The sequence below is a fragment of the Oreochromis niloticus genome, linkage group LG19, assembly GCF_001858045.2.
Source record: "Oreochromis niloticus isolate F11D_XX linkage group LG19, O_niloticus_UMD_NMBU, whole genome shotgun sequence".
NCBI lineage: Eukaryota > Metazoa > Chordata > Actinopteri > Cichliformes > Cichlidae > Oreochromis > Oreochromis niloticus.
In genome coordinates, this window is record NC_031983.2 from 28,411,061 (window position 1) to 28,424,741 (window position 13,681).

Below are 13,681 nucleotides of genomic sequence, written 5' to 3' on the forward strand. Positions count from 1 at the left end.
GCAGCAGTCATTAACTCTGTCTCCTTTTTCCTGGTGCGAGTAACGCAGCTCTGGCTCTAATCTGCCTGGTCTGTCTGTTGTTTCTCACTGCTTATCTTTTCTATCTCCACTTTCTCTTCACCCCAACCAGACCAGACAGATGGTTTCCTTCCCTGTTTGGTTCTGCTGGAAGTTTCTCTCTTTTAGGAATGTTTTTCTCCCCACTGTCATCAAATGAGAAGCTCACTGAGAATTGTTTCTGTGTCTGATTAAAGATACAATAAAAGAATGGAACTGATTATCTTTTGTCATTGTGCACATATTTGAAACATTTTTTGATCTTTCTACCCTCCGCTCAATTGCTTCAAGATTTGTTTTTATTAAGAAATTTTTATTAGAGTTGCAGAATGCCCAGGCATGCATGGCCACGACATCCACAGCCCCAGATTTGGGCAATAGTTTGTGGTTTCACTGGGCTTGTAGCAGCTCATACTTGTACAAATAAGAGTGAATTGCAGACACAAACATCAACAGACAATGATTCACATGAGCGAGTAGCCAAACATAATCTTTGGTGGTGACAAAGTATGAACCAGACTCCTCTGATGTCTGATATCATCTTTACCTGCGAGGATCATATCATGATGGTATGATCAGATTAGGCCACGGGCAGGCTGACTAAGTGGACCTCTGCTCTGCTGCCCGGGATCCCCCCACCTCTCCTGCACGCTCTTGCATGGATTTGTCTGTCTGAGCCGGATTGTTCGGGGTCGCGTGGTGGTTGTGTAAATATTCACTCGCTACGGGTGGGAAGAAAGCTCCGAGGGATTTTCCATGACTTGCTCTGGTGAATGAAGCATGCCTTGCCAAACAAACGCAGCATCCTCCTCTCCGCGCAGACAGGGGGAATCACTGAGGTAGCATCACCAGGGACACCAAGCTTCCATTCATCTTTGTTGTTGCTTCCACCGCGGATTTCTGTCACAACACCCACAGCAGCGATTTTCCATATGATGCCGTTGTTTGTTTGGATGGCAATTGTTTCCTACTGATGTCATCTGGAGCTGGGCCACGGGGAGCAATTATCTGTCTGTTTTTGAAATAAAACTTGCGCCGGATTAAAGCATCAAACTCACCAGATGCGATTCCTAACCGCGCCATCCCAAAGTGAATAACTGCGGTCACAAAAGCAGCGGTTATCGTGTAATTTATCATTATAATATTATAGTATATCATATAACAACCGCTGCTGAGTATACAAAGCAACATGGTTACTGCACTTAAATATGTGTATCCCTGTCATCTAACTTTTCCACTTTGATGGGAGAGTTTGATCAATTTCATCAAGGGGCAGATTTCAGTTAAACAAGATTCATATGCAAAAAAATCTGTGGCTGATCTGAAGTAAACTGAGCTTCTGTCCAGCAGCAGCTGCATTAGCTCCCATCAGGAGATGGGGCTCATAAATAACCATCTCCTTCACTGAGTTTAACCCATCTGCATCTCCTTGGCGCGTAGCCAGCGTTATACCTCTGTGCAGCCACACTGAGGGAAGGAATCATCACGAATGCCATCATCTGATTTATGAGTCTGGGGCTCGATGTTGACCTGGGTATGATAAGACCAAAATATGGAAAGCAGACAGGAGGGATTTCAGGGGGAAAGGTGTACTTTTTAATCTTCTGCTTCTGCTCACAACCAGGTGTGGTGAAATTCTCCTAAAGCTATAAATCCTCTTAGCCCTCTCCCATACCAAGTGCTTCTTTCCTCCCAGCTAATGTAAAACCGAATGCTTTGCTGAACCTAAGCTGTCTGTCAGTGAAGGACATTAGGCAGTCGTCAGGCCTGACGCATAGTAAATGCATGACATCATGGGCACCGCATGCGCTCCCGACGGATCGTCTGTTTTCATAGCATGACCCACGACACAGCAGGGTCAGCGAGGGTCATTTACTACGACCTTTATGTGTGGAGTTATCCCAGGCACAGTTAAAACATGCAGTAAAAAATGTATTAACAAGAAGTTATTAAAATGGCAGCTTTTCCATTTCGATGCATCAACATTTCATCCTGTAACTTTGTTAAAATGCTCACGGGTGCATTTATTTCTAATATCACCTCTCTGTATCATGAGAACTGTCGACTTTATTGGCAATATTAAATGTTAAAGAAACAAGACAAATGTAGCTTTTTATGGCTCCAGCCTGAACTTTGAGACCATCTTTATTGTGATACCAAGACTGCCATCTAGTGTTTGCCATTCACAACTGCAGCTTTGGGGCTTTTTATGGAACAGCTTTCAGGTTATTGTGATTGCAACTGGTGAGGTTTACGTAAGTTTAGGTTAAACTGCTGTAAGCTCCTGGTGTGCTGCCACAGTCCAGTCAGTTTGGATTATATAATGACTAAAAATAGCAACATATGTGAGCATTGGTGGAAAAAGCACAAGAGCATGCAGACACTCTAAGGATATGTAATGTGCTGCACAAAAATGGAACGACAGGAGCTTTACCTTTAGCTTGGGAGGAATTAAGGCAAGGAAAGTATTTATGAGATCTTCTCACAGGCTGCACAGCCAAAAGCTGAAGGTCCAGATGTGAGTCGACTTCCTTTTTGTGCAACATCTAATGTTCTGCTTTCCATGTCTGCTTTTACTTATGAACCAAAAAGCTTTATTGTCCCTGGAGGGAAACCAGTTTGCCAATGAGCCTTTCAAAAAATATTTTACATAAAACCAGACGTGCATTTCCATTAACATGCAAAAAACTGTGATACAATATTAAAAGAAAGAATGTCACCAAGTGTGAGGTCAAAGGTCACGTTCAGCTTCAGATTTATGCGATCCAGTAAGTGTTAAAGTGGTGTGAATTTTTGCCACTATAAAACAGATCAGCAGAAAGTTTAGAGAGTTTATGTTGCGCAAACTTAAACATGCTTTTGGTCTGAGATACAGTAACAATTATTTTAATGATACCATCAGTAACGTCAAACATGGTTACTTCCCATTTCTAAATGTACCTGCAAACTCAGTGAGGTGAGTGCTGCTTCACTCCAGCAGGTTATTAAACTGAATATCAACAGGGATTAAAAACATTAAAGCTACAAGTCAGACTCTTGCTGGGAGTGCTGCAGCGCCGTACAATAATCCCTTTTTAGCATTTATATGACTCTGGGCAGCTCAGTACGTCTGCATTTTCTGCCAACAGAGACACAACAGGGCATGTGTGCAAATGAGGGAAAAACATCACCTTTATTTTTCTGTTTGCGACTATCGGCTACAGCATTCGCTCATTTAATGGTTCATTTTCATAGTAGCTTTAAAGAAGCTTTAAATGGAAATGTGTCTGTTTTAGATGTGTTAGATAAAAAGAAATGTAACACGTTTCCACAACCAGTAATTTCATATTCGCATCTTTACAAAAAAGAAGACATTGTTAACAGCAGAGAGCACAGAGCACTAAACAAAAGAAGAGTCCACTGAGTAGAACAAGGCCAAAATGAGTTTTGTATGAAAGACACATATATATATCCAGTGCATATGAACGTGTGCATCCAGCTAACTGACTAAAAATAGAAAAACAGTGAGTCCGAGAAACAGGCAGCTGAAGCTGTAGGCAGCCATCGACTGAGCGGACACGGTGATGGTGATTCCAGGCCTGCAGAGATCACAGTTTGCACCACAGAAGAAGCAGGCGTCCACGCCGGGCAGAACTCGTGAATTGTACGTGCTCATCGCGTTTCTCGCTGAAATTAAAAATATGATCATTGACATTATTTCTTTTTTTTTTAAAAACTACACTACAGTATTCACAGTCGTACTCACTTGGCTCATAGTAGTCGTAAACGTGCACCACAGCGTCGTGCACGCGGGCCACTTTGTAGTTTCTGACGAGGGGAAGGTTGATACAAACCTCTGACTTGTTGAGCTGCAAATGACACCAGAATAATGTCACTACGTACGTGATGTCATCTGATTCCTGCTATTTTATCAACATGCATTTTCATTTAATGTATGAAATCAGTGCCGGTGAAACATTGCAGGGCAAATGTTTGAAGAAACAAAACACAACATGTTTCCTGCTTCCTTTAGATGCTCCAAAGTAACAGAAACTGCTTCCTTACAATGTAGTTTGAATTATAACGGGGGCGTGTTCATGCCGATGACCTGACAAGGGGTTAATATCACACCCAAATAATACGCATAGAGCGGGTTTTAAAGTTTCATACTGATTGCTGTTTATCTGCTTCAAACACTTACTGAATCCAGGTACAGGATGACTTTCTCAGGTGCCGTCTCCACCTTCCTGATAACAGCTGATTGGACAGCAGCCTCAGGAGAGAGCGTGAATCCGCTGAGCAGGGCTACATCCAATATAACCATACCTGTGTGAGGTATCAGCTGACTGTCCTTTAATCTGGAGAGCACAAAATTTCCAGAGTGTTTAACATGCATGGTAACCAAATACTGATAAATCTTGTCTGCGTAGGTTCTCAGTCACCCAGCTCATAGTAATGGATGTTTCACCTCGAAATGTCTTCAAGAAACTTAAAGAGTCACTTTTGTTTTCAAGCTCCTTAGATAAATCGTCTTCTCTTACCCGCTTCCTTTAGGGGTCGCCACAGCATCGGCCTCCATCTCCCCCGTCACACTAACCCTCTGCATGGTCTCCTTCACTACATTCATGAATATTCTGTGAGGTCTTCCATCGTCCACTATCCCTCCTCTGCACATGTCCAAACCATCTCAGCTGTGCCTTTCTGACTTTAACTCAGAAGAGCCAAATCTGATCTGTCCCTCTGATGTACTCCTTTCTAATCCATCCTTTCAGGCTGGGTTAACCAAATAAAGATAAATACAGGCATAAACAATCAAAGTACACTGAAACATACTGTCCATGTGTGAACCGCTCACCTTGTGCATACAGACAACATCATGTGATTGCGGTCGCCACCATCAGCAGCATCGATGCGTAATGAGAAAGCTTCCTCGTCCGCGGCTTGCTGTTGGTTCTCTGAAAAAGTTTCCCTCTCCAAGTGGTAAAAGACGTTCAGCTGGAGTGATTCATGGAAACAGTTACAAATGTTTGATTATCGATTAAAAGCTGAAGTATACAGTTAAAAAAAACCCCCACATCTCATACAAAAACTAACAGCACAACCGAGAGATTAACCTTTCACCACCGTTCTCCTCTCAGTGATTTTATCTGCAGTGCAGACAGATGCTGTCTGCATCCCAGATGTTAATTGCTTGGGCTCCATTACGATGCTGCATTTGCATACAGCATTTTCATTTATTTAGCATTTATAATGCACAACGTTGTGCTGAGTGAAGCTATCGCGCACAGCTGCTGCTGCAGTTTATTCTGCTCGTGCGCTGGCGGTTAAACCGTCTGTCGAGCTCAACACGATGGAGGAAACATTCCTGATGTGTAAGTTCCAGTTTCTAAGCAGGTCTGTGCCTTACAAATAATTGATGAAATGGAATGGAACCACAGCGATACACAGAAACAGAGAAACCGTACAACTGCACCTGAAATGTGGCAAAGCCTCTGCCTTCTATGTATATTTGTAGATGCAGATCGTTTTCAGCAGGAATCTGAGAAACATGAAATGAAAATTGGTGATTAAATAAATTTCAGTTATTGTACATATCAACCATCAAACGCCAGGTAATGGATGCACCTCTTGGCTTTGATATGTTCGATAGTTGGTGGAGTTGATTTGAAACAGTGATGAAGATTCTGGAGAAGACACATTGACCATGAGGTTGATGGCACTGGCACCGCTGAACGCTGCGTAGGAAGCCAGAGCCTGGAGAGCTACTACTGTGTCCTGAGGAAGGAAACGGAAAATGTAGCCATCGTGGATAAATATCAACTTTTGGGGCAGAATGTGGGAATAAATGTGAGAATCCATGGCGGAGCTGAAATATGCTATATATCTGTACACAGGTGAGAATCAGTAAGAGAAAAAGAGTTTTGTCTCACCTGTGTTGTTCCGTAGCCTCCTAGATGGTTTCTCTGCGTGCTTAACCACTTCATTTGTGTAATGCCATCAAAGAGAGAGCCACGTCTGATGTGAGCTAGCAGCACATACGAGGCCATCTCGATCTGTGCTGAGGGCAGCTTCTGGTTATGTGGCCTCAGGCCTGCAGACGAGCTCCACATCATCACTCCATCTAAGAGAATAACCACAGGCTAACTGACACAGCCATCATATAAGCAGGTAAGTAAAGGATGGGATGTTGTTGCTTTTGTTTCTATAAAAGCTTCAGGTAGAAAAAAGGCTGAGTCACCGATGTAGTCCGCTCTCTTGCTGAGCTGAGTCAGTGCGGTGAAAGAGACGGGACTGCTGACCAAAGCTAAAGCGTAAGCTGTCAGACACAGGCTGTAGTTACTGATCACGCCACTGGACACTTTGTCCTCCAGGTACTTTCTGGCCAGAGACACACTGTCTTTGTGTATCTCCTTCATACAGAGAAACCAATACAGTATTATTAGCATCCAACATCCTGTCCATTTAAATATCAGGTTCTAGGAAAGCTTAAAAATAGATTTCTCCCCTAACTCACTGTGTAGTTTTCGTCCTGCAAAAGTGCGATAAGGACATAAGCCGTCAGCGCCACCGGGCCCTTATCCAGCCCTCCCTGCATCTCGGTGTGGATCAATCTGCCCACCTCACTGAACTCCCCTTGGGGCCCCTGGCGTTTTAAGAGCCAAGACACGGCCCTGTCCAGGACATTCTGGTCTATCTTCATGTAGCGCTGAGCCTGGAGGAAGCAGCGCAGCACAAAGGCTGTCAGCCTGGATCCAGAGAAAGAAGAGAGGAGAGGTGAGGGGAGAAGGAGCATCAGCAAACTTACGATTTTAGAGAAAACATTTATGAAAATGGACCACACGGGTGACCTTACCATGTGCTGCCAGAGGTGTCGCTGTTTCCAAAAGCACTGAAAGAACCGTCTTCGCTCTGGTAGGACAACTGTCTCTGATAACCTTACAGCGAAAAAGCAAAAAGGCTTGTGACAAACCCCTTAATGCGCTCAGAGAACCTTAAATTTAACACTCAATTATCACTCAGAAGACCTTCTTATATATTGTAACAACTAGTACTCCAGGTCAGTGATCTTTATGAACGGCCATCTAACCTTCCATCATGTAAGCTAGAGCCTTGCTCCTGAGCTCTTGATCATCCTGGTTTGAAGTGGCCAGGTACTGAATAACATATACACTTGGAGCAAAGTGGATCATGTTCTGTTCCCCACATCCAAGCGGCAGCTGAACCAGTGAATCCAAGTTGTTGATGGACAAAGCCAGGATGTCGCCTGCAAGAAGCAGCAGGACAGAAGACGGAAAGATTTAACGGATGAACAACATGTTTGTTTTTGAGCAATTTGAGCAGGAAGGTGAGACAGGAATGGGAACAGAAAGTGTCTCTTTCACCAGACGAGCGTTCAAATTCTGCAAGACGAAACGTTTATCCTGCAGCTGACCATCAAGACAAGCACCGAACCTGAAATCTATAACTGAGGAAAATCCCGACGCTTGCTTTTCTGCTATGATACAGGCCTAATTGACTCAAAGTAAACACACTGCATGCACGAACAATAAGAGGACAAACAGCAGACTTACCAACCAGTACCACACGGGCCCTCTGACTGCCGGGCACCACATTTGGGGGGAAGGAGAAGGAGAGGGCTGTGGATTTGCTCCGTTTCTCCGGTTCCATCTCCAGGAACAGCGTCTGAGAGAAGTACTGTTCAACTCCCTCGGGCTTCAGGAACATGGAAGCATTTCAGTGTTATGATAGGAATAACTTTTTTGTACCATTCTCAATAATTACAAAAGCACATCTTGTAGCGACATCATGTTGCAGGCACCGTCCTATGTTCAGACATTTCTCTGCTTTGTCATACCTTCACCATCACTCTGCAAACAAGACTGTCTGAGGCCTCTGCAGACACGGCATCCACAGATATCTCCACCTCACCCAGAGCCAAAGGCCTCACAGGGAACAGAGCTGAAGCAGAGGCGTGACTCTCTACGGTGACTTTCTGAGCACTGATAACAGACGCATCCTTTCGGTGTGTCAGAACAAACTCAAAGGACTTGCTCTGTGCTAGCAGCACGATGACCTACATATGCAGAGAAATGTATGACAGCAAAGCACAATCTTTAAAAACAGGGAAAATATGCCGCGCCAGAAATGATGGAAGTGAGCAATAATTCATGCGACAAGGAGAGACTCGGATCTCTGTCGATAAATGTCAGATTATTTACTAAACTCAGCCTTATTCAGCTACAATGTACCACAAAGTGCGTCCTACATACATCCATCTCCTGCTCCAAGTGGTTGATGATCTTCACTTCCAACACAATCTGCTCTCCTCTGATGAGGAGTGATGGGACGCCCAAAGACAAGGAAAAATCTTTGGAGACAGTCAGCTGTCGGTGGAACAATATAAGCGAGAGTTATTAAGAAGGTCGGGGAAGATAACTCCTCAGCATCTCAGTTCGTAAACCTCCTCATTCGTAAGAGAAGGAAACATGAATACCAGCAATGTGAAGTGTTTTGTTACCTTTTGTGGCACAAGAGCGAAGCCCAAGCCCAGGTTCTCTGACATCACCAGTGCCAAAGCTCCCATAGAAGTAATGCCATCTGGAACGAGTATTTTCTCACTTGTCCAAGTCCTGTCGCTGAGAGAAACCGGAAAAAGCAGCAATATTCAGTGAACTAATGGATCAAATGACTCACCTTCCCCTCTCAGCCCTTACCTAACATTAGTGTCCAACCACAGCAAAGCTTCAGCACCGTCCATCCAGTGGTGCCAGTACTCGTGCACCTCTAAGGCATGTCCTTCTGAAAGCAATCCCAGAAAATGGATGAGATTGTATTTATAGCACTGAAAATGTGGAGTCATGTCAGTATCGTACATAACTACAAAAGAATTGCCATTTTACCATTTTTAGGTCCAGGCTGGTTTTTCCTGTATAATCTTGTATTGGTCAGGATGTTAAGATCACAGTCCTGTGGTGGGACAGGAAGAGGAAAAATGGTAACAATGAATCTGTTTGGGTGACACACACACACACACACACACACACACACACACACTCTACAGGCTGTCAGAGCTTTGGAGGTGAGAAAAGGTGACGCTTTGTTTCCTCTATTGCAGCGATCCATAAGCCTCGGGTCCTGCATCCAGAGCATTAAGGTTACCAGCTCTTAGAAACAGGAGTCACCTCCTAACAAAGCACACAGATATGTTATATCCGGACGAGCCGGTTTAGCGATCACTTTTTCAATTTCCATGCAGTATCTAACTGGGAACAGTGTGCCAGGGGACTGCGGTGACTGGGAGAACAAAATGAAGGAAATCCTGTGGTATATAAAACAGATGACTTTCTGATGAAGGTTCACAGGAGCTCACGTTTCACAGATGAATTTTAAGCTTTTGTCTGCAGACATAATCCACATTTACACAGAAACAAGCATGTTTACTGCAGTCATACCCCTTCCTCTTTAAAGTTCACATCAGGCTGCAGGGCGTCATCCTGTGTCCCCATTACTGTGACTGCCAGCTGAGACCTGGATTCAAGACCGGTCACAGTCAGCGATACCTGCTCACCTGGCTGGGCCCTTTCACTGCTCCAGTTTAATGACACCTGAGGAGAGCGTGAACACAGAGTTCGACACAGGATGAAGAGGATTACTGTTGGGAATTCATTAGAGCAATATAACAAAACAAGTTACTGTACATAGCTGTCTTGACTGATGGATATTTGTGCCGTGTCGCTGATAATCTCGCCGTCAGACAGGATGCAGTAAACGGTGACACAGGCCGCGGGGGCCCAGGACAGCGCTGGGGTCAGAGAGAAGGACGAGGAGTTTTGGGTCCCAGCAGCAACCACTTGACCTTTAGAGCTCACCTACAAAATACATGCATTTATAAATCATTGTTGGGTAAAAGAGGTGTCACGTACAGGTGCACAACTTCCTGTAACGGTGTTTAAACATACACATAGTACTCAACACAACAAAGGCACAGAAAATCCAAGGAAATTATTTACAGTTAGGAGCTCAGACACTTACATGCTGGCCACTGTAAGATTTTCTTAGGATTCATAAGATAAATTTTACTTTACAATATGTTGCATTTTGTCCTTAATGCAGAAAAGATGCAGAAAATAAAATGCACACACTGTGTATTTAATCAAACATACCACAAAGTGAAGCTTCGTTAGGTTAAAGGTGCTCTCTACATTTATCTGCAAAGATAATCCAATCTGAAATTAAATAAATATAGTTACATTCTGGATACATGCAGTTGTGATATATTAAAAATATTAGACTTTGTATATAATACCTGTGCAGATGTGTTGCCAGGGGCGATCTGAATATATGAATCACTTGGAGAGGAGAAGTTGTTGGAAATCTTCAGAGTCTCCTCAATGGACTGAAATCCGGCCTAAAAATCAGTATTTATAGCAGTAAGATAAAGAAAATGTGCACTTATGACCTGATGTTCTCCATCTTTCTTTGTTCTTTTGAAAACATGAAAACATCAGAGGTCGTGTTTTTAATTTAAGTCGTTTCTCTTAAATTTAATGTAATCATCTATGCTACTGAAACTCTTCAGCTTACAAGCAACAAAAGTACAGAACTGTGATTGTTCTGGAAGTCCACCTTTGCGTGTTGGAGAATAACATTACTGACCTGAATAAAGAGCATCACAACTTGAGCCTGTAATTTAAACCTGATGCGGACGTCCCCGTCCTCAGACACAGGAAGTGTCAGAGCTGTGGGTTCTGCCTTTTTCACAGACGTTATCTGACTGATTCGAACCACAGCAGAGTGCTTTAGATCCACTGAGCTGAGCGGCTTTCTGTCGTATCTTGAGATCCTGAGCTGTGAAGTCCAAACAGAGGAGGCACTAATACTGTGTCGAAAAAGCTCTGACATTGTGATTTATGATAATAATGATAATAATAATAATAACTCACGTTTGTATAGAAGTGTAACGACGGCTTTAGTGTGGGTGGAAAATCGTGGAATGTGAGCTGGAATGTATTCTGCATCAGGTGGACTTTCACGGTTTTGTTCACTTTAAACCCTTAAGAAAGAATATTATGTTGTTTGGTGAACTTATAGTTATTATACTTGCAGCAACGCTGGTTTATTAAAATGCGTCATACCTGTGGTGCTGTCATTAACAGACACAGTAACGTGCACAGTGGTACGACCGTCACTGCTAACTGATGAAGTACGCAGAGCCTGGAGTTGGTCATTGCTGAAGAAAAACTGTGTGGATCCGTAGAACTGAAAGAGAAGGTTAAAGATGACGGATAGTGTCTCTTATAGTTTCTATTCCTGTTTCAGTTTATGATTAAAGATATAAAAAACTGAAGAAACGGGGACATCAAGAACTTCACCTCTTTAGTTTGCATAGCAGAGGTCGTGTTGCTCATTGCAGACTCCAGAGAAACAACTAATGTTCCACGTAAGGGTCGTCCACCGCGGTACCTAAATGGAAAAACACACTAATACTGCACACTTGCTTCACTTATATGTATGAAAATGTGATATTGTGAAATGGTCCAGATGAGCTCACAGTGCTCTCACTGATCCTGAGACGTCATCTCCAGCAAGGACGTGTGACGGCGTCTTGATCAGAACGTCAAAGCGTGGGCGCTCTGCGAGACAGGATGGTCATTTTGGCAGATTTACCATCTCAGTTCAATCCTACTTTTGATACCAAGTACAAAGCACTGCAGAAGTGGATACTGGGAAAATTACACGCTGATCTGAGATTCAAGAAAAAGAGTAGAAGACGTCAGCGAGTGGTGTGACAGGAAGAGTCAAAGGATCGCCAAAGGGAACAGAAGTTGCCATTTGGGAACTGTGACTTTATGTCAAGTCATTTAGAAAATGTAGAGCTGAAGTATGTGGTGATTCTACAGCAGGGGTGTCAAACATAAAGCCCGGGGGCCAGAATCGGTCCGTCAGAGACTACAGTTCACCTGACAGGATGGAAAATATGAAAGAGGGCATCAATTTAAGCCCAAAGAATCAGGCTGACAGATTTCCTTCATTTACTACAGCAGCATGTAGTTGAAACTGCATGTCTGTTTTTCCTATATCAAAATATCTCAGGGATTAAATGCGCAGTTCAAGGAGAGTTTCAGTGGTCCGACCCACTTCAGGTCACAGTGGGCTGTTTGTGGCTCACAGTGCAAAATGAGTTTGACATTCCCGTTTTACAGGGAAAGTCGAGGCATTGCGAAAAGATTTAGATAAATCCTATTAAATTTAGTAGGAATCCATCCAGCTGTTGTCAAGATGATTCACTCTGAACCACCGATGTTGACCTCACAGTGCAGGGCAGGTTAACCAGTGCCGTCTATCCTCAAACTGACCGATTGAACATAAACCATCACGATTATATTGGAATAAATTGATATGCACGTTACCGTAACGCTCCACAACAAACTGCTTCTCGTCAGTCACACCCTGCATGTAAGAAGAGGGGAGATCAGATGAGACGATATTCCTTCTTATTCCATCACAGCGTGCAGAGGGGAAAACAACAACCACCCTACATTCACTGTGGCTGCCATCACCCAACGTCCAAGAGGAGCCGTGTGGGACAAAGGGAATTCTTGCAACACAATTCCCAGATTGGCTGTGGACTCCCACCTGTCAACGATATTCCCACTGGGATCCTGCATGTGAGAAAGGAATATCAGTCAAGGTCCCACTGAACAATGAAAAAAAGGCTTTGTTCTTTCACACAGACAATAGAAACGTACCCGTACAGAGAGATCCACTCTGTCCTTGTATGGATGGTTATCCAGCTGAACACACATGGCTCTGGCTTTGACTGTGTCCCCTGGATGGTATCGTGACCTGTCCGTTTGGATGAAGGTGGACACATTCCTGGGACTGAAGGATAGGGTGGTGGTGTTGGTGAAAATGACACTGTTTCCTTTGTAGCCCCGCACCGTCAGGTTTAAGAGGGAATTCTGGGTTAAGGAGTCAGGAATCTGGAGCGACGACATAAGTGTTAACACTGATCCCAGTCAGAAAGACTTTGTTTTTCCCTCTACTGCATAAATAAAAACTATACTCACAGGAGGAAGCGTGAGGACACTCGTCAAACCTTTAAAACAGAATGACCTTTTAACCCTCCTGAAAGTCAAAAGAAACTAATTCAAGCTTGAATCGGCGTGTGACTGCAGATCACCTTCTTGGAAGTCTTCGGTCAGCGATACTTTGGTGCTGCCATGTCCCAATTCAGCCGTCACCGTGCCCGGGAAGTCTGCGAACACGGTGACGGCCAGAGGAGTCGGCGCGCCAGCGTGCACCACCTCTGGACCTGAGATCAGATACAACGTAGCACTAGCACAGAGGGAAGAAAGGTGCAATATTGATGTGGTTGTGCTCCATCAATTCATTCACGAATGCAGGCGTTCTCGTTCAGGAAATGAATGTGACTCCCTTCATAACAAATTCCACCACTTACCCGGATGAATCCTGTGCCCAACCAGAAACAGCAAAACTCACAACTTTCAAACAAACAGCTACAGCTAGGGTCCAGATCGCGTTCATGTTCAGGCTTCGAATGTTTGCTTCTGACCCCAAACTGACAGCACACGCTTCACTTTACCTGTACCTGAGTGACCAAGCTCCTCCTCCTGTCCTCCTG

General features: G+C 43.9%; 1 protein-coding gene across 1 annotated transcript; it reads right to left on the reverse strand.

The window, feature by feature from the left end:
- Nucleotides 1-2,625: 2,625 nt before the first annotated feature.
- LOC100698222 (CD109 antigen) lies at nucleotides 2,626-13,586 on the reverse strand. Its single transcript, XM_005477666.4, has 32 exons — nucleotides 13,499-13,586; nucleotides 13,220-13,374; nucleotides 13,107-13,135; nucleotides 12,786-13,019; nucleotides 12,576-12,698; nucleotides 12,447-12,486; nucleotides 11,588-11,669; nucleotides 11,409-11,499; nucleotides 11,172-11,295; nucleotides 10,980-11,089; nucleotides 10,693-10,884; nucleotides 10,343-10,444; nucleotides 10,200-10,262; nucleotides 9,735-9,905; nucleotides 9,489-9,641; nucleotides 8,937-9,003; nucleotides 8,751-8,835; nucleotides 8,555-8,672; nucleotides 8,307-8,420; nucleotides 7,892-8,110; nucleotides 7,608-7,749; nucleotides 7,124-7,300; nucleotides 6,890-6,971; nucleotides 6,551-6,782; nucleotides 6,275-6,446; nucleotides 5,967-6,157; nucleotides 5,662-5,811; nucleotides 5,510-5,575; nucleotides 4,892-5,031; nucleotides 4,238-4,394; nucleotides 3,803-3,905; nucleotides 2,626-3,723 (listed from the first exon to the last, which is right to left on the reverse strand). The coding sequence occupies exons 1-32, from the start codon at nucleotides 13,582-13,584 to the stop codon at nucleotides 3,536-3,538; spliced, it is 4,158 nt and encodes a 1,385-aa protein (XP_005477723.3). The 5' UTR covers nucleotides 13,585-13,586; the 3' UTR covers nucleotides 2,626-3,535.
- Nucleotides 13,587-13,681: the final 95 nt, after the last annotated feature.